This window comes from Podarcis vaucheri (assembly GCF_965113315.1).
Source record: "Podarcis vaucheri genome assembly, chromosome: 1".
In the NCBI taxonomy this organism is placed as follows: domain Eukaryota; kingdom Metazoa; phylum Chordata; class Lepidosauria; order Squamata; family Lacertidae; genus Podarcis; species Podarcis vaucheri.
Genome location: NC_138759.1, coordinates 94580830 through 94602009, shown reverse-complemented (window position 1 = coordinate 94602009; position 21180 = coordinate 94580830). Strand labels below are relative to the sequence as shown.

Below are 21180 nucleotides of genomic sequence, written 5' to 3'. Positions count from 1 at the left end.
TTAAATTATCATGAAGGTAAAGAAAACATAACATACAAGAACAGCAACTAGACTAGGGCAACTGGAAGACCCAGTTTAGAACTCTTTGTATGCCTATCATGATAAATGAATTTGTGTGTATCGTTATTAACATTTGGGTCTACAACAAACATACTTGCATGTGGTTTCAAAATAATGTCTGACCTCCAGATCTAGGGCCTGATCTGCCTCTACCCCCCCCCCCAATAAGCTTCATCCATTTTGGCAGCAGTGGCAGAAAGAAAAAAATACACCTAGCACTACAGTGGGTAGAGCTCACCACTCTGATGTGGGTGCAAATCTCCCTAGCAATCATTTGATGAGCAGGGAGAGGGTGGTTAACCCTTCCTCTGCTGATCTATGTAGATAAGGGAGTTCCTATGTGTGCATGCAATGGTTTTGGGTGGCCACTGTCCAGAGGTTAGTCAAGAATGAAAATTGCTGCTGGGACAAAAACAGCCACTTTTGGGGTACAGCATCTAATTCGAGGGCAGGGGTGTTCCAAGTCATGTGGGAGTAAACTGATTGGGTAGTCTCTGCCCACTCAGTATTGTCCTACAAAATAATGCTTTAGAAGTTATTGTAATGCGTAAAGCAGCTTAGGATTCATAGTAAAACTAAGACTAGACAATCTTATTGCCTACTGAAAAAAACTACCACTTTTGTGTAGGTGACATCTTACAATTAAAGACTAGGAGGATCATGAAACATTAGAGATGTGGTAGGTAGGACAATAGAACTTCAGTCTGGCATCGTTGCTTTCTTGCTAGAATCTCTACAGAAAGTTTTCACACTGAAAGCTTGTGCCTAAATCAGTGGGAGTAGATTGTAGAGTTTATTAAATGCAAGCATAAACATAGAACAGGCTTCCCTTGAATCTTAAGTTTGTCTCTGGCAGAAAAGCTTCCTCATCTCATGACTGACGTGTGTTTAGAATGGTAGTGGATGCTGACAGTGCAGATCTCTTGAACCCCCAAGCTGCTAAAATCCTCACAAACCCTGAACAACTTTTATCTGTACATGAGGAAACTTCTGCAACTACCTTCATTGCGAAGGCATTTTGTTCTCATGGCTGCTACTTAACGTACAGGGTGCAATGCAATCCAGCAGGTTTACTTTTCTCATTAAGATGAGATTAGTAGGGTTGTATCCAGTGATAATCCTAAAAATGAGAGAGGCTCATTGAGTCAGCAAAGGTGGCCACCAATGGAATAGGGAAGGAAACATGGGTGTCCCCCCCCCCAATCTCTCTCCCTGCAGCTAACCCAAAATCTGCTCCAGAGGGTTAGAGGAGGGTGGAAATGAATAACCATCACCCTCCCTCATTGGTCTGCTGATGGCAGGCTATTTTGGCCCACTGTAGGATTCTGTCAGGTTGCTCACCTCTTCTACAATAGATCTGTTGTCCACAACCAGTACTTTTAATTTCCTTTGTTCCCAGAACAGTTTTTCTTAGACAATTAAATTGAAATTAGTAGAAGTTAGGCTCTTTCCTAGATGAGGCTAGTCAACTTCTTTTCATCCTTCAAGCATTAGAGAAAAGCATTAGAGATTGCTATTGGGGCTGCAGAAGAGAGAGGTCACTTTCCAAATTTCTTTCAAAGCAAATTACACAGAAGTAGTTGGGGAGGGGTAGAAACAAAGCAATTCAGAATGAGCACTGCACTAGATGGTAGGCCTTTGGGGCCCAGGAACTAATCCCCATGAACAGATGGTTCTGGGTTAGATTTTAATTAAGGAAAATGCAGGCACACACCATTAAACTTATGTGCATCCAATAATCTCGCATTTAGAAATTCATTCATATTGAACAGTTTGTTAATATGCAACACCATCCTTTTATTTCAGCCTTTTCTACTATCTCACAAAGGCAAACCTGGTATGGGACTGAAGGAATCACTTGATATGCAGAACAAGCTCCTTGCCATTTTCATACTTCTGGATGTGGAATTTTCATGCTGCCCCTCCAAACATCTCACGTTGCCCTTGAGGTACATTCTCCTGCACAGGGTTTTCATTTGTCCGGCAACAGGGTCCTGAACCATTTCCAGCTCTTCTTTGAAGAAGAATTTCTCTGTCATTAATGCCCTAGACTATGGGAAGCGTCTGTCTTGCAGAAAAGTGTTTCATTCCTGAGAGGAATTCTCGCTGGGATCAAGTTTGCCTTGAGACTTGCTGGAGGACAACCATCACACATTGTAATCAGGGGCCTTCCCTTGTGGCTGCCTTAATCGGATCTGTAACGTTGAAAAAGCGCTCACAGTCACATGAAAAAAGATCTGCCAGAGGTTGCGTAGTTCATAGAGATACATGTTGCATAGGCAGATTAAGCCAAAACTTAGGAAGGATTTGATGTTCCGCCAGCCTGTGCAATACACAAACAGATAGCACTGCAAAGGGGAAAAAAGTCACAAGGATGTAAGTAACCAGTTGCATTTTCTCATATTTCTATAGCAAGCGGCATCCAGCTAATGTGCCAAGAGACTCCTTTCATACCTTTCCACTCAACAAAGATAAGAAGGGGAGTGCAAATGTTACCTCCACAGTGTGAGCTCCCTTGACAAAAGCTATGGCTTTCAATTTAAATCTACCATTTGCTGTGGAATTTTAATATTTTATCAAATTACCGTTGCCCAAAATTTGTGCACTCTAGTACGACCCTACCACAGGTGGAGGTACGATCCAATTTCTGAACATCTGTCCCGGCCCCCTGCATCTTGGAGATGCAGTTGAAGTCTACACAAGAGTCTTCTATGAGCCATATGAATCTTGTATAACCCTTTAAAAATAATAATAAATATTTAAAATAAGTAAAATACCACAGCAGCTGAAAGTAAGCTGCCTGTTACCAGCTATTTTGATTAAATATTACCTGAAGCAACAAATATCTCCACTAAGAAGATACAATATACTCTCTCAGGAAAGTTAGCATAATAAGCTTACCTGTTTACTGCATGGCCATAAAATCATTAATGAAAATACAGAAATTTTCAGCAGGCCTGTGCAGAGGGTGTGGGTGGCCAGGTACACTGAGCCTCAGGGTCTTAGCCAGGGGCCTCCACCTGGGACCAGGTGCTTTTTTGTTTGAGTTTGTAACTTGATTCTAACATGTCCAGAAATGTCCAGAAAGACTAAAGTTGCAGTACAGTTCACCCACTACCAACCAAACTCAGAAGGAAACTTTGAAATAAATCTATTTACACTCATTTTGGACTCACAAGGTATGATACAACATACCCTAAGTCAGAAAGGGATTGCAACTTTTAAGAAATCATTCAGACTTGTAAGAGGAAGATCCTACCTGATATAAACAAGCTGCTGTGCCGAGGAAAAAGGCAATAACATAGCTGAGGTCCTCTCTGTCGTTCTGGGGAAACAATTGGTGTCCTTATTTAGTAACAGAAGTTGCACAACTGGTCCCAGTGTCAGCCAAGCAGCCAGCACTTAGGTCATGATAAATGCAAGGCAGTAAAACACATTTAACTGCATTGCTTAAGTAATAATAGCTAAATAGGTATGTCTAAATTCATTTAGCAAAATTCAAGTGAGTATTGCCATCTGTTCACCATCAAATTAATGTTATTCTGCATTTACTGAAATTGGTATCTGAAATATTCCCACTGGACCACTTTTTTTCAATGTACAACAACTATCATTGGGGAAAAACTCTTCCTCTCTTTAAATGCAGATCGGCAGAGATCTCATTTTAAGAGCAAATGGGGTACATGGGTGACAAGTGCTAAACTCCTTCCCCCATCCATTTTTTATCTCCCTGCAGCCTGTCCCTCCCAATCTTGATTTTTCTCTAGCCAGACTAAGTAGAAACACTTGGAAATAAAAATTCAGGAGACAGACTATGGAAAGCTGGTGTAGGGCCTTAGCATCTCTCACAAATGTGCCCCTTTTTCTCTTAAAACAAAGAAAATGTCCAGCCCATTTTCAGCAATAGCCACAGATCAACATTTAAAGAGACTGATCTGCTGCCATCACATGCATCCACTAGATGGTGCTCAGTTCCTGCAAAGTAAAAAGTAAACTGGTAATGAAGAAATCCCACAAAGCAGTATTTACACAGATGGCAGCTAAATATTATACGATATACTTTCCTTAAGTTGTAATATCTAACAGTTGTATGAGCAGGAGCTTTGGATCTGGGAGATATGGGCTCTAATGGATTTTGGTTTGTTTCTCACATTACAGAGATCCTGACTTCCCAGAACATGTGTGCACATAACAAAAGCAATTGTTACACACAAGCAGCACACTATTTCTTAACTGAAATATGAGTTCCTTATGAGAAAATGAAAAGACAACAATGGCTGTTGAAGACCACTTTCAAAAGGAAGAACAATAAAGACTAGAATTGCATGCAAATCAGAAGGTTCTTCAATGATAATGGGGAAGGTGTAATTTCTAACTGTAATCTGTGGGCAATTATAGAGTACAAGTCAATATAACTTTATGTTACATGCTTAGTGGAATATTGAAAAATGAAACAAGACCTCAAGGACATCTCATTTGTTATAACCGTTGCATGGGTAGTAATAACATTCATATATTACTTTCGTATTATATTATAATTTAGTATCCTGTGCCAGAAGAGAAATCCAGAATAGTGTGTGCAGTTCAAAATGACTTTTCAAAAGTGTATTTTAAATTTCACTGAAAACATTTACATTTGAATTGAAAATAAAAAGTGATGCAATTCATCTGAAATGGGACTAGAAATCACACCTGCCATTTAGCTCAGCTGGTTAGAACATGGAGCTGATAACTCCCATAAGGCCCAGCTGCAAATTCCTGCATTGCAGGGGGTTGGCCTAGAATCCTCTGAGACCCTTCCAACTCTATGATTCTAGGAGCTCCCAATGTGTAGTGCAGTCCTCCAAAACATTTCCCCAGAGTGGAGAACATAGGAAAGAACAGTTTTAACTAGTGCATCCAGAGCTTTAGCTTGGATTGCTGTAAGTGAACAGTAGAACTTCCCAGATCCTTCTCTCATCATCTTTCTATGATCCTCTCAATACAGAGAGTATTTGCAGCAATCCTGTGTTCTAAAGGGATTCCCTGAGAGAAGGTACTCCATCATGGATTTCCCTGATGCAAGAGAACAATTCACTGGCCATGTGGATCAACATCCCCACAGAAAGCTGCTTGTCCCCAAACAACCTGTCACATGATTCAGTGCTATCACACTGAGAGCTTCCTCCACCACCAGCAATGAATGTCATTGACATCCACAGCAGGCGGGCAAACTCACCATGTAAACGGCCCAGAAATGATGGTCAGAAACACACCAGGGAAAACCTACTTCTGTTGTAAAGTTTATAGCTAGACCAACTCAAAGAATCTTATTAAAGTCTACATGTGAAACATTCTGGACTTCTCTACTGGCTCAGCTTCCCTACAAAAAAAAGCTAGCGACACAGGTCTGAAACATGTCAGTAACAGAAAGATATATTGCTCCCCCAGCTGAGATGTCAAACAGCTTAGCTCAGAAGGACAAACCCAGCCTGCAGGCCATAGTTGCCAGCCCTATGTGGGAAAAGAGGGGTTTCTCCTTATCCAAACAATATTCAGAGAGTGATTTAACTCTATCACTTATTGCAAGAGCATTTTAAAAAAAGAAATTGATAGGTAGGCCTTCAAAGACTGGGCTTTTGTTTTTCCCTGCTACAAAGTCATAAACATTGCTACAGTACCTGCAGAAGACTCTCTATGGCATGAAAACCACGAATTAAATTCAAAGCCCCACATAAAAGGCTGAGTAGAAAGGAAACAATCCCAGACAGAGTCACAGGTTCCAGTCGCTGGTGAGGGGCTGGAAGGCAGAGGGGAAAAAACACTTATCAATATTTAAAGATGTGTTCCTTAATATTTGAGCCAAAAATGTTAATGCTATTTTTCAGTGACTTCCTGCTCAAGATTTTGTAACTTAAATGAGAAAATACTCATAAGCTTAAGAGACTCCTTTTTCATTTATTTTAAACTGAGTACTTGCTTAGAGAATATATAACAGCAAGCTGAAGAAGCATAACTCTCAGAGCACATTGGAAAAAATATATTTTGCATGAGCAAAAACTGAAACTCTCCAAGGCCTGGTTAAAAATAAGTTTTGAACGAATGCACTCAAGTTCTTCAGTATTAGGCTTGGATTACAGCACAGCTGTAAATTTCCACAATGTAGAACTAGCTGGTGAAATTAGTCTGCAATTAGCTACTGAGTAGTTAAGTCTCACCCTTGAAATAGGGCTCTCAGAGTTTGCTTTTCTGCTCTACTAATGCATAAGTTACAGCTCTTAATGAATGATTTATAGCTGACCCTAAACATGCTTACTCAGAGGTAGGAGCTCAATGGTACTTACTTGCAAGTAAGTAAGTGCACAGAAGTTGACAGCCTGATCCTTTTCCATATTTTTAAATGACAGCAATGTGGAATATTACAAAAAAATGAAAAGTAATATACCCATAATTGGTATTCTAGGAGGCAATGAATGGGATCCATTCATCTCCTAAAAGTCTTCCAAAAACTATTGTCAGTTTATCCTTCTCCAGCACTTTTTGCCCCTTAATCAGACACTCCTTTGTTTCTCACAAGGAAGTCCAATTGATCCTAATGGACTTCCTCCCAAGTAAATGTACATAGGCTTAGTGCCTTAGTGTATTTGCTAAATGGGGCACTGTGAAGCAGAAGGAGAGGTAGGCTAAGTATGATAACTTCTAGCTTCACTGGCAAATCCACAGAGGGGCCCACTGCACAATTCTCTTACAAACTATACTGACGCTAAAAGATGCGGAGGAGGTGGCTGAAAGTAAGCATTTATGCAGACATTCATCGGTGCTACTGGAGAGCCAACGGTACACACAAATGTCTGCCAATTCATAGTGAATGTGTGTACAAGCAGTTACTGTGCTATTCCGCAACAAGTGACAGAAAATGAATATGAAAAAACAGGGCAAAATCCACAGTAGTCTAGGCAACACAGAGAGAGTGACAATGAGGTTACTGAACCATATTTAAATCATTCTGTTTAAATCAGTGAAGTGTAAAGGTGCCAACAATGAAGTTAATGAGCTGGAACATTAATATTGAGAGGGGTGTCATTCCATGTTGTTTGCATTGAACAGCTGCAGCAGAAAAAGGCTCTCCAAAGCAGTTCATAAAGTCAGAGAAAGCACAGCAGCAACAAAGGGAATTTCTCCAGAAGAAGAAAACTAGACTGTGAGCATCACTGTTTCCAAACTCTGGAAGGAACACACTAATCTGTGCACAGCTTAGCTGTTGTTTGGAAGAAACATGTTTTTTTAAAAATACAGATTTCTATTCTACATGTATTTTACTCTAAAACAAACATGTCAGAATAAACAGATTATATGAGATAACAATTCCATCAAACCTCAGTGAGCTTCATAGTTAAATAGAGACTGGCTTCCTCCCTACATTCATGTCCATCGTTCTAATCCAGAATCACGTATTCTAGAGACAAGTGAAATTTTGCAGTGGCTTTTTACTTATATTCACAAATTCAAGCTTGTTGATTGTTACAAGAGTGGAATAATATGGTGGAGCCATTAGCAAGACATCAGATTTAGCAAAATTTTAGGATCAAATTAGACATGTCATTTGACCTTGAGGGAAACAATGGGACCTTTCCTCCCACTGCAAACTGAAGGTGCTGTGTTGTGGGTGGGAGAGATTCTAATCAGGAAAGCAGCAGGGGCAAAGGGTTAAAGTAGTCTCTCCATGCCACACTCCTGATCCGGAATAGGCCCATTGCAATGGCCATTTATTTTATTTTAAGGCAGGCTAAACAACAAGAATGACATCTAGTTTGGTCCCAAGATTTACAAGACTGGTATAAGCAAGTTGTTCCAGTTTGAACCTTCCAAGCAAAATTATGTTTAAGGAAACAAACTCACCTGTAGATATTTTCCCAGTACCTTTGTATTCTGGAAGAGGTACATGTGGATACCCATTGGCTGAACCCAATTCAGACAAGGAAATTTGGTAAGGTGGTCTCAGCCTGATTTCTGTCTGCATGTCAGCAAGGTTTATCTTTGTCGACAGAGACCGTGGGTTGTTATATCTCTGCTTGGTTCTCTGAATGAAATTATCTGTGTAAAATTAAAACAAAACCCCCTTAGACATATGTTAATAAAATCATCTGAGACCCCATGGCTTTATGGGCAATATAAGTCTCTGAGACACATTTAAATTCATTATTTGGAATTCTTACATCCATTGTGGAAGGTTTTAATATTGTTGCTACTTTATAACTAATATATCATGGGCTAATTAATTTTGCAGCACCAAAAAATTAAGCGCTAGAAATCTAATTATAAATAAACTAATGACTCATGCACTGACAAGCCTGAAAGTAGGGCTAATATAATTAATGAATTGCATTTTGTTTAGCTTTTCATGCAATTCAGAATATATTCTTACAAAATAAAACAAGAGCTTGTTCTGAAAACAAGCCTGTTTTACTTCGACACACATAATATGAGAATTAACAGCGTCCATAATGATGAACTTTCTTTCCCAACAAAAGCATACGACTATACATATGTAAGAGCAAAATACATGCTTAAAGGGGAAAGCCCACAGGCGTCTTCATTTTCGACATATTCTTAGGGCATCTGGAATCTTAAGAAATTGGGGGAATCCCCAGCACAGCACACAGGGGGAGGAGAGGTGGGACTGTTGCATCTGGCAAGCTGAAATGCTTGCATACAGAACATATCTCATACATAACACAACAATGAATTCCACCCTGTGATTCCACCCAAAAAATAAAATCCTTCCTAGTTGTGGCATCACTTCTGGCTCCCTTCCTAGGAAGACCTACCTAAACCCACCGCTTCAAAATGTCATTAAACAGGTGAAAGCTCTTTTTCTTTGTAAGGTGCTGGAAGAATGGGCTATATATCACAGTAAAGGTTTGTGGCTCATGTTTAGTTATGTGGTTATGTTTAGATTTTAACTGTTAATTTATTGTGTCAGCTGAGTAATAATAATAAAAAAGCTTTTTGTAAGCCACCTTGAACACTTTGGGGTAGAAAGATATGTTACAGTTATATATATATATAAGATCTAAAACAAGTCCATCATTAAAGAAAGTGGTGAATCCTCTTTACCGAACTCAATGAAACAGTATGGTCTAACAGCTGTATTTGTCTTCATCATGTTGTATGTGGTGATGAACTCCTTTTGAAGCTCATCCAGGAAACAGAAGGCCAAGACACTGGGGTAATTTTCAGTGCAGAGCATCATGTAACTCACTCCCAAGGAACTAATAAAACTACAAAACAAAAACATTTTAAAATGTGTTTAATGTTTCAGAATTAAATTCATGCATCTACAGCTTGACTAGAGCAGCTCTCTGTGCTGTAAGAACAAGAAAAATGGCTCTGAGTGTAATGAAATCATCAATATTCATGAGAAATTGTAACATTGTTTTCAAGAGGAAAAGGTCCCGGGTGTGTCCCACCACAACTAAAAAGCAGAAGAGTATGAGAATTTTTCCTCTCTAAAGTGGGAAGAAGGAAACAGATCAAAGAGGGCAGGTGGCCTTCCCCTCTTTAACCTCTGAATGTTTTAATTATTGGTTGTACATAAAAGGACATCTTCATTCCAAAACCCAAAACGAAAAAGCTCTTCAGAATTATCTTTATGAGCCAGAGAATGAAATCGTGCCCTAGCAATGATGCTTCTTCGTCAGTATTCAGTGATGGCATTAAAGGAACTCATCAGAAGCTGGAAAACTCCCCAGATCTAAGTAAAATTCTGGCATATGCTTACACTCTTTATTTATTAAACATTCTGTTAAAACACTGCATTAGTTCATCATTCCTTCAAAACAATAATTCTAGGACAATTTTAGGTACATACTGTACATCTGACACTTTAAAAATAATTAGACTGATATACTAAACATCAGAGATTTATCAAGAGTACTTAGGGAAGTTTGTTTATAAAGGTCAGTGCCAGAAATGTACACATCAGATAATAATATGAATTACCTAATTTTGAACTGTGACTATTGATTCTTTCCCCAACTCCATTTGCATCTACTTACAAATAATTCATTCCCCATTTGGTCTAGGGCCCACTTAATTATTAAGATCATGAAACACACACACTGTAGCACACAAACAAACTCATTTCAGATAAACCATTCCAAAGTATAGTTTTGGTACAAGAAAAATGAAGGCAATGAGAAAGGCTTGAAATTTATGTTTTCAGCTTAAAGATACACATGGTTTTATGGCTGCTGTACACTGCTGTAATTTAATCCAGATAAACATAGTCCATCTAGGTGTGCATGCTGGGTTTTTCTATAACCTATTGGACAAAAAAAAAAGCACTGCCAACAAACTCATGGTCTTAGACACAAAATATATTGGAAGTCTGTAGGAAAATGAAAGAAAAACTATAGGCAGGAGTGACCCAACACTCTCAGCAGGTGAAGTCCCAACTGATATGCTTCAAAGACTAAAGGTAAACAACCAATGGAACAAAATGGCATAATGTGCTATGACATCACATTACTGCTCCCACCATGTGTTCACAGCATATTTTGCCCCATTGGATTCATTTCATAAACACTTCAAAGGAAAAGCATCTCTGTTTCCAGAAGGGTAGTCCAAGGCTTGGCTGCCTATGATATACTAGGGTTTATGTCAGGCCACTATATCAAGATAATCACTTGATTTGCCTTCTGATTAGTCTGCCATTATATGCCTTATATATCCACCCACATGGTTCAGCCTGGACACTGAGATCCAGCACCAAGGGCCTTCTGGCAGTTCTCTCACTGCAAGAAGTGAAGCAACAGGGAACCACAGGCAGAGGGCCTTCTCGGTAGTGGCTCCCACCCTGTGAAATGCCCTCCCACCAGATGTCAAGAAGATGAGTAATTATATATCTTTTAGGAGACATCTGCAGGCAGCTCTTTTCCTGTGTTTTTATATGTGCTGGAAGCCACCCAGAGGGGCTGGGACAACCCAGTAAGATAGGCGGGATGCAAATTATTGTTATTATTAAGCAATACTGAAACAATATTTATTTTACTGTATTTATAACAATTAAAATTTCACTACAATTAAAAACTGGGGAGCATTGAAGAGCTACATAAAACAGATTCTCCTCTCCCCACAGAAATGGGGATCTGAACAGACAAATTTAAAATAACTAGAAGACTGGCAGAAGAAAAAGGTCTTAACCTCTTGTTTTAAAGATATCAGAGATGGGGCCAGTCTAACCTTTTTTGGGAGGGAGTTCCACAGTTGAGATGCTGCCACCAAAAAGGCCCTGGCTCATGGCAGTGGAATGCAAAACAGGATCTCTGAGGATTACTACAATTTATGTGCGTACATATATGAGGAACGAAGCAGTTGTACAAATGCCTTCATATTTAAGATTTATGAAAATACATCATCATCTAAAGCTAACCTAGTTCTCCCCCAAAGGCAAATAGTTGTTTCACTCCCTATTATAGCAGCCAACAGTTGTATGTGAAACAAGATAAAAACAAGATAAAATCCCAAATAAAGCTTACTTTAGGTTATACAGTCCTGCATGAAGTGTGCATCTGTCAGGAAGCTGAGAAAGTCTCTTTGCAATAGTTTTGAAGTATTTTTGGCACTCCTGCACACCAACATTTTGCTCATAATCAGTAGAAGCAGATAGAGGGAGTCCATCTCTCACACGGACCACCGAGGCAGACAGGATCATGGACATTGCCAGCAGGCACAAGGAAAATCTGAAACAGAACATACATATAGAGTTTGATTTACCTTTGCTTTCATTCACTACATTTCCAGTAAGTGCATCTCGGGGTTCTAGTAAAATCCCTGGTTCAACCCCTGAGAATATCCCATCTGAAACTCTGGAGTGCCACAACCAGACAGTGTACTGTACACAAAAGTGAGCTAGTTAGATCTGACTTCCTATGCACCTAATTCTATTTCTTATATTCATGTGGCATTTAGCAAACCATCACAAAAGTAATTCTGTCACCACAACTGGGGGAAGAAGAGCAGTCACAAATTGTTCCAACCACAAAACTGAATCACCACTGAAATATATATAAATGTGCCCTGCAACAAAATGTTGTAAAGTGTTTCTGTACAATATTCCAGCCAGCCATAGCCTCATCCAGGCTGCTCTATTCTGTTTCACCCACTTTTCCATTCACGCACTCAATGAGTGACCACTAAGCATACTCAGCCTTAACTGAACTGTTTTGTGGAGACCGAATGGTCCCTAAGATTTTTTTGCTAACTTTGGGGTTCTCCTGAACATGCTGGTGCCTCCCCTCCTGTTTCATAGTGTCCTTGCTTTGGCTGTCATCCTGCTTGCATTCATTTATAACTCCTGCAACAAATATTGCAGTGTGGAGTGCTCTTGTTCAGAGTTCTAGCCAGCCAATCAATCATGGCCTATTCCAGAACAGTCCTTTCAATTTCCCCTCCACACTAGTTTCCATTCCCCACCTCCAGCAGTCAACCAGCATTGCATGGTACACTGAGATGACTTAGCCTCCCTCCTTTAAAGACAGAGCCTGCCAATAGCTTCCTCTTTTGCTTTTGGGGGCTACATAAGTTGGAGAATGAGTTTGCTCTTAGCATACGGGATTTGCTCCTAGCTGGATATTATTCCTAGCTGTGAGATATATGATACTTCATAATATGTGGAAAACAGGAAGAGCTTATTAAAACATTCATAATGCAGAAGGTATCTCTAGTAATAACTCATAGCAGGCATTTAAAATGCCTACTAGGCAGTCTTTTTGTAAAATATCCCAAACTGTAATTAAGAAACACTCAAGTTTCTCTTTAAAGTACTCATAAAACTAGGAGAGCATTTTGAAACTTACCAAACAGAATGCTTTTGGTATCTACAGACTCCCACAATTCCACTTGGGCACCACCCTAAAGTCGGTCAACCTGGAGAGCTGGGCAAGGATTATCACAGTTTGTGAATTGTCATCTGTACTGCTTCCCAGCTCCAGGGTTGCATGCTGTTCCCCGAAGATGCTGCAAGTACATTAAAGCAGCAGCACTCGAGTACACTCAACCGCATGTACATTTCTCTTTTCCCTTGGGAAAGGCCAGTGGGTGGAAGAGGGATATCAGCTGGAAAGAAGGTGGCAGGAGAATGATAGGCAGAGAGTGGGCAACTAAATTTTTTGACATAGCTGCCAAGCCAGCCCAAAATTGTAGATCAGATGCAAATATGTCACTTATTCACTGAATACCATAGTCTTCCTGCCCAATTTCTTATGCATAGCGGTACGGCCCTAAGAATGAATAGTAGCAAGTTACTTTTAAATGCCATTAATGGAACAAAGCCACGTTTAGCTCAAACCACAGCTCACGAAACCACTTTTAACAATGGTTAATGCCAAGCCAGTTTGCAACCATGGTTAGAAACATATTTGCAAATTGCCAACAGTGTCCTTCAGCTCTCTATATTGGACAAACAGGCCAAACCTTACGCCAAATAATAAACGGACATAAATCTGACATCAAGAATCACAAAACAGAGAAACCAGTAGGAGAACACTTCAATCTCCCAGGACATTCTATACAAGATCTCAAAGTAGCTGTTTTACTACAAAGGAATTTCAGAAATAGACTGGAAAGAGAAGCTGCTGAATTGCAACTCATTACCAAACTTAAAACCATGGAGAGACCTGGTTTGAACAAAGACATTGGATTCTTATCTCATTATACATGACTTAGCCATTTTTCACCTTCTCACCCCTTGCCTTTTCCTGTAAGACCTATTGCAGTCGTTAAGAGTCGTCAACAGGCTCATCTCAGCTATCTGCCAATCTCCCATTCCCACCACCCTTCTGAGTAATACCCCTCCCCACCTTCTCTCTATATAGAAGGATCTGGCAACTTCTGTTTCAGTGTATCTGAAGAAGTGTGCATGCATACGAAAGCTCATACCAAGAACTAACTTAGTTGGTCTTTAAGGTGCTACTGGAAGGAATTTTTTTATTTTGACTATGGCAGACCAACACGGCTACCTATCTGTAACTGCAAATTGCAGTTTGATACAGTACAGATGTAACATGGGTTAGCTTTGAAAATGAAAGGGAGAGGAAAATTCACATCCAAGAGGAGAAAGTTGTGCCTGAACCTGTGGGGCATGCATGAATTCTTAACCATTATGAATGATTAAGAAGCATTATGAATGCGCCAGCCAAAGTGTTTAACACAAAGCTATTTTTGTCAGTTTTTTTAAAGAAAACAATGGTTGCGCATGGAGACAGATGCAACTGGAAGTACCAGTGTATCCGTTCCTCGAAAACAAACTAAAGAAAATACTCACAACACTAAACAGGTTCACACAATCCATGCTTAAAGTATGGAAGGAGAAAGCAGGTAAAGTGCCCCCAACCCCATTAATCCCCCTGGCCACCACCCACTATTCCACCATGCAGTCCACAGCTTCCAAACAAAAACATGGCAAGTCAAAAGTTTACACAGCCTAACAGACGTCTACAAAAATGACAAATCCATACTAACACAAAAAATAAAAGACAAACTAGGGGAAACTAAGTGTCCCCTAGTTTGTATACCCTGGCTGACCCAACACCAACTGCACACCTTCTTAAATAACCCAGGAGTCAAAGGACTCTTAACACCTTCGATAAACTTCTAACAACAGAGGGACACAGAAAGGGAATGGAATCCACAATATACAAACTACTACTCAAGACCCTACAAAATTGTGTTCAAAACTCTGTTTAAACTATGGTCTAAACCACCCTTTAAGTCCATCTCAACCAAAAGAAGAGAACTGACTTTGAAACTAATTTATAGATGGTACCTAACAACTCAGGATGCAAGTGGCGCTGTGGGTTAAACCACAGAGCCTAGGGCTTGCTGATCAGAGGGTCGGCGGTTCGAATCCCCGCGACAGGGTAAGCTCCCGTTGCTCGGTCCCAGCTCCTGCCCACCTAGCAGTTCGAAAGCACAAGTAGATAAATAGGTACCGCTCCGGCGGGAAGGTAAACGGCGTTTCCGTGCGCTGCTCTGGTTCGCCAGAAGCGGCTTAGTCATGCTGCCCACATGACCTGGAAGCTGTACGCTGGCTCCCTCGGCCAATAAAGCGAGATGAGCACTTCAACCCCAGAGTCGTCCGCAACTGGACCTAATGATCAGGGGTCCCTTTACCTTTACCTTTAACACCTCAGAAGCTGCCGCTGATACACCCAGGAACCTCACCTAAACGCTGGAGAGGCTGCACCACTACAGGCACATACCTCTGAAAACAGAGAGGTTGTATGTACCCTTGTTAACCATGAAAATCCTTTAATAAAAACAATTTTTAAAAGGCAATGTAATGGTGTGTTCTGTAAGACACTAGAACTAGACTAGTTTTGTTCATGAGGCTAAAATAGTTTAACTGCACATCTGTCAGTTTAAATGGCCTGTAATTCACAGATGCAACATGTGTTCCAACAGTTCACTTACAAGATTGCATACTGTATAAACAAATTTCCTACAGTAAAAAAGTCAATGAGTTCAGTCTTAATACTATTCTACCTAGAAAGAGATTTTTCCTCCTATCCTTATCCAAATTTCCATAAACCAAAATTAATCTTACATGAGAAAACAAAGTATAATTCTGGTGACCTTATTATATAATGCAATTTCTGTTATTTTGAAACAATTCTGCAACGTATAAAGCTAGTACAGAATCTCCTTTTCTCTCAGTAGGTTTTTGTATTTTAGGACCAGAGATACAAAACAAAAAAAATCCCAAATACTAGGGAACTGGAGGAGGTTAGAGCTTCACAGGACTAGATCTATTTTACAAAATCTTCCCTAAATCCTGGATAAACAGCATTCATTTCCTTTGAACTCCTATTTATGCAAAGGCAAATTAGTCACTCTTCCAAAAGATAAGCCTCCCTAAAACCGGCAAGCTGTTTTCCATGCATTACCAGATGATAGTAGCACAAAGCTGTATTTAGCTACAGCCCTATCTCATATCATTAGTCAAAGGGGTTCTAAGTGAAACCGTGTTCATACCTCATTGCATGATATAAAATGTGCTTGTGGATTAAATTCGCCTGTGAGCTGCTCCTCTATTATGTATATCATTTGAGAATGCTATTATCCTGTTATCTCCATCCTTACATCTTGCACTTTTAGAAATACTCTGGTTGCTTCCAGATGAACTGTTTATTGAGCATTTATCCTTATTAATATGCACAAAGATTGTAGGGAGGTTAGAAGATGTTGACTACTTACCGAGCATTCATTTTTATTAATATACGGGGAAGTTACATGACATCAAGCAATCATCATTCCCTACTTTCTGGTGCATCCAATCACTTTCCTTATTGTGAAATGTCTGATTTGGGGGAAAAAGTGGGTTTGTCATGCAAGAGTCCTTATCAACTTGAATTGCATAACTTGGATTTGACAGTGTGTGAAATAATAGCAACAGTTTAAAAAGCTCCCTCTGAGACAGACTACCATATGCACTGCTACTCACAAGTAGAGCTTCTATGAGTATAATCACCCCCGTTTTTTCTGTGGGGAAGACAGCTCCACTCAAGAGAGTGAAGAGAGTGAGGACATCTTCGCAGGCTGCAGCACTCCATATTTGCTTTGGAGCACCACTCCTGAATCACTTGGTCAGTTTCCTTGGCATTACACCTCCAAATGTATGGCTAAATTGGCCTCTGCTCAGGATAAACTATGCAATGTTAAATGTGTGTCTGACTTAAACTCCTCTTAAAATGCACTAACTATCCACTTGGGAGGGAACTGAAAATCACTGGGATCACAGCAGATGTGGAGCATTCTCCAGATGTGCTCTCTGCATTAAGGGAAAGCTCCCAAAGTGCCGATGGGAACTTTACAGGTTTTCATGAAATTATTTCCATTGTAACTGCAAGGCAGAAAATGGGTAAAGTCTCCCTCCACATCTCCTCCATCCCAATATTTATCAGCCATCCATACAGCTGCTAATAGCATTTTTTAAAAATCTGTATGTTAAAGGCAAAGACTGCCATATCTAGTTTGCCCCTCAGAAAATGAAACATGCACAGCAAAGTGTTGAAGAAGCATTGCAAGTTGGTTCAGAGTAAGGGTGGCTTACATATCGGGACAGAAGAGGGTCCGGAAATATATATATAAATGAGTGATGGGAGACCCTAAAAGTTAAGCTGTCAGTAATCTTACAGAAATATATTTGGGTGAAAATATTTAGAACTCAGACAATTTCAATAAATTACTATCACAGTGTCGTCTAACACTCTAATGGTAGCGAAATAAGTTCAAAGCAAGATGAAAGAAAGGTGGGTTTTGCAGACTGTTGGGGGACATGTGTGTAAGAACAAACAATATACTTAAACTCATATTTCTCCAAACCAAAAATTAAGTTTAATAACACATTGTGTTCAGTGGGGGCCTACTCCCTAGTGAGTGGGTTTAGGATTATGCCTAAAGGTTTTCTGAAACAACTATTCCTGAAAGAAAAGGGCACTGTTACAGCTATACTTTTATTTGCAACATACTGTACTGGAAAACTAAGGAGACAATTTCTTTTTCCATCTCTGAAAGAATGGTATAGAAAATTATGGGGCAAAGAAATCTTGAATAAAATTACATAATATATTTTTGTGTTAGAGAAGAGAAACAAAATTGATGTGTTTGGAGAAGAATGGAAATGGCTTAGAAACTGCTGGAATGCTGAACGAAGTATTATTAAGCAAAATCATTTTCCTTATTATAAGGTTTCTCCTTTAGTGTCCTTATGTTTATGTTTTAATGATTTTTTTCCTATTTAAATTTCAGATGGGTATGAATACATCCTTTTAAAAACTTTTGGCTTTCTCATAAACATAATAAATAAAGTAATGGGATGCATGACAATTGCTTTTAAAATAATACTGTGGAAAGACAGCCTGTATTATGGTACATAGTGATACACAGAAGGCAGTAAATCATGTGCCAATACTGGCACATATTACAGTTGTCTGGCTAACATTTTATTATGTTGTTCTTCATAAGCCCACATAGGCAAGTATAATGGCTGAAATCCGTTTATTAAAAATGTGTTCAATTGTGTTGACTGGCAGTCCTTTCAGCAACCTAAAAGGGGCTTGCATTAACAACGGACTGTTACTTTATTTTTCATTATTTACAATAAAATAGGCTTGTAATCAGCCACTTGCCTGTTTGCCTCAACTAAGGGTTGACTCCAAGGTCCCAGCTGAATCTCCATTGCTTTGAAGCTATAACCACAAATGCAGCTGCCATAGCTCTGAACCATATTTTCACTAGGCTATGCTCACGTTTCCAGTCTCAATACCCGTATCTTGAAAGGTGGAAGACAGCCCCATACTTTAAGGCAAGGATAGGGAACCTGTAACTTACTATCCAGATGTTGCTGGACTATAACTACAGTTGTCCCTGACTGGCTGAGGCTCATGGGAGCTGGTATCCAACAGGGTATGGAGGGTTATAGGTTCCCTGTCTATGAGCAACACCAAAGCTAAGATCATATGCACACTTACCTATGAGCAAGTCCCACCTAGAAGTCAGTCATTGTATTGCCAATACAAGTTGGAGACCTACTTGTTAGTTAAGATCATCAAAGGAGGCTCTCCTAATGGTGTCACCACTGGCTGTGGCACAGAATGCGGCAACCTAAGCAAGGGCCTTTCTTGTGGCTGTATCCGTTCCACAGAACTCCCTCTGCCCTGAAATATGCTTGGTGCAGATTGTGTTGGATTTCAACACCTGCTTCAGACTTAGCTCTTTATCTCAACCTTTGCTGACTATTATTATTATTATTTCATTTTAATAACTGCTTGCTATGTAAGGACTTCCTAAGCAACTTGCAAAATTTTAAGAGCATAAACATAAAGCAGAGCATAAAATAAGGAAAAGTAACAATACGTAACAATTAAAGAACCCTATATTCCATAAATCAGACCCAGCTTGAAATTGTATTTATTGCTGGCTGCAGTGGGTATAATTTTATAATGGTTTTAATATGTATTTTATCCTATTGTATTTTGTGAACCGCTCTGGTTTTACTTAGCTGAAGACCAATATATAAATAGCTTTAAATAAACTAACCAACTCATTCTTTGGGACTTCCTTCTAAGTACATATACATAGGATTGCACTTAAAATCAAACTACATTTAGAAATCCCACTGACAGTCAATAAATATTTCAGAAGGGTCAAATGAAAAGGTTATTCTAGGATAAGATAACAATGAATCTCATGTAAACCACCGAAGGAGGAAAAATTATTTCACTTTAACACCATTTTTACACTGCGGTACCATTTATTTGCAAGATCTTGTAAGAAACAGTGTGATCTATCCTTGATGGAACAACTTCCTCTTAGCAAACTAAGAGGAATACACTTGTAGCTTTTTGAGTTTACACTATGGAATAATGTTACCATATGAAGAGAGTTGCATTAATGTAACCTTGGGGATACACAGCTCAGAGTAACATATGGCCAAATCAGTAATTACCACAGTATTATTACATTCATTAAGCAATAAAAACATGCTCAAGAAGCTGAGGCCTAACCCACAGTGGTAAGGAAGACCTTCCTGGCATGTACTCCCTCAGGATGTGGTGGACTCTCCTTCATTTCAGGTTTTTCAACAGAGGCTGGATGGCCATCCATTAGGGATTATTTAGCTGCGATTCCTGCATTGCAGGGGGTTGGACTAAATGACCCTTGGGATACCATCTAACTCTGCAGTTCTATAATTCTATGATTCTACTATACCTTTGGGACACGGGTGGCGCTGTGGTCTAAACCACAGAGCCTAGGGCTTGCCAATCAGAAGGTCGGCAGTTCGAATCCCCGCTCCTGTTGCTCGGACCCTGCTCCTGCCAACCTAGCAGTTTGAAAGCACATCAAAGTGCAAGTAGATAAATAGGTACCGCTCCGGCGGAAAGGTAAACGGTGTTTCCGTGCACTGCTTTGGTTCGCCAGAAGCGGCTTAGTCATGCTGGCCACATGATCCGGAAGCCGTACGCGGTCTCCCTCTGCCAATAAAGTGAGATGAGCGCCACAACCCCAGAGTCGGTCACAACTGGACCTAATGGTCAGGGGTCCCTTTACCTTTACCATACCTTTACTAACCACTTAATAACTTTCCACAGCCATACCGACAACAATTGCCCTAAAACGTCACAGCATTTCCTCCCCAGTATTGTAATAGGGAAGGCTGAGGGAAGGATTCCCTCACCCCCTTTTATTTCAATACATCATAAAGCAACAAACAAATAGTCTCATTAAATCCCCCACTAGTAGCACCCTGCATGGAAGGGCAAGGGAGGAAAACTAAAGGGCACCCTTCTTTTCCACAACTACCAAGAGGCCTTGCGCTCAGAAATGCAGTTTTCAGTGGTAGGCCTAAAATCCTAAATATATATCCCTCATCATGCAAGAGCACTTCCTTCTCCAAATCCTCCCCAATACGCCTTTTGCCAAAACCCTAGAGGGGGATATGCGAATGGCAAACGCACACCCAGCTACATTAGCTCAGGTATTTAAGGGCAGAGTCACTCACCCCCCCCCTCGCCTTGCCCTCTGGCACAGTTACAGTGCCTTGAATTGCTGCATGGCGGGCAAAACATCCAACAGCTGCAGCGTTTCCCTCCCACCCCTAGAGAGGAAACTTCCCCTGGTGAACTTCCACCTGGTCAAGGGGCTCTTGAGGCACAGAAACGCCACAAGGTAAGACGAAGCAGCAGCAACTGGAGGCTGCAGACGTCCCCTCCCAGGTCTCGAGGACCGTGCCAAAGGGCGCAGCTGCGGGGACGTCCCTGGGGAGGGAGCCCTATGCCTGCTCCCTCCTCCACAGGAAGGGCGCACCTTCGCCCAGGCCCACAAAGACAGGGCCCGCGCTCCTACGGGCAAGCTGGCTCAGTTGCTAGGCAACCACTCGGGGCTGCAGCGAGCGCGCGGAGAGGGAATCGGAATTACCTTGCTTAATCGACCCGGCAGCGTCCGTAGCCGGACCGCGGCTCCACAGCCTCGCGCATAGCGTTCTTGGGCGTCTTGACACGTCACACTCAACAGCGCTCGCTTGTAGAATGCGACGTCACATGACGCCGCGTAAAAGTCGCCATTGCTCTGCGGGGGTAA

General features: G+C 40.5%; 1 protein-coding gene across 3 annotated transcripts; it reads right to left on the bottom strand.

Annotated features, from left to right (window-relative positions):
• Nucleotides 1-1832: 1832 nt before the first annotated feature.
• Nucleotides 1833-21169, bottom strand: SEC22A (SEC22 homolog A, vesicle trafficking protein). 3 transcript variants are annotated; one of them, XM_082235735.1, is made up of 7 exons: nucleotides 21019-21169; nucleotides 11580-11783; nucleotides 9157-9320; nucleotides 7939-8133; nucleotides 5721-5839; nucleotides 3320-3385; nucleotides 1833-2255 (listed from the first exon to the last, which is right to left on the bottom strand). In XM_082235735.1, the coding sequence occupies exons 2-7, from the start codon at nucleotides 11759-11761 to the stop codon at nucleotides 2208-2210; spliced, it is 774 nt and encodes a 257-aa protein (XP_082091861.1). In that variant the 5' UTR covers nucleotides 11762-11783; nucleotides 21019-21169; the 3' UTR covers nucleotides 1833-2207. The 3 variants fall into 3 exon arrangements, with proteins under 3 accessions (XP_082091861.1, XP_082091859.1, XP_082091860.1); XM_082235733.1 differs by having other exon boundaries at nucleotides 1833-2408; nucleotides 21019-21168; XM_082235734.1 differs by lacking the exon at nucleotides 21019-21169 and adding an exon at nucleotides 20732-20883 and having other exon boundaries at nucleotides 1833-2408.
• Nucleotides 21170-21180: the final 11 nt, after the last annotated feature.

Excerpts from the sequence above, each read along its gene's own strand:
- SEC22A (XM_082235733.1), bottom strand. The coding sequence starts at position 11,761 with ATGTCCATGATCCTGTCTGCCTCGGTGGTCCGTGTGAGAGATGGACTC. Across the intron at positions 5,840-7,938 it reads TACTGGGAAAATATCTACAG|CCCCTCACCAGCGACTGGAA; the intron begins GTGAGTTTGTTT and ends TCTGCCTTCCAG. Across the intron at positions 3,386-5,720 it reads CCATAGAGAGTCTTCTGCAG|AACGACAGAGAGGACCTCAG; the intron begins GTACTGTAGCAA and ends TTGTTTCCCCAG.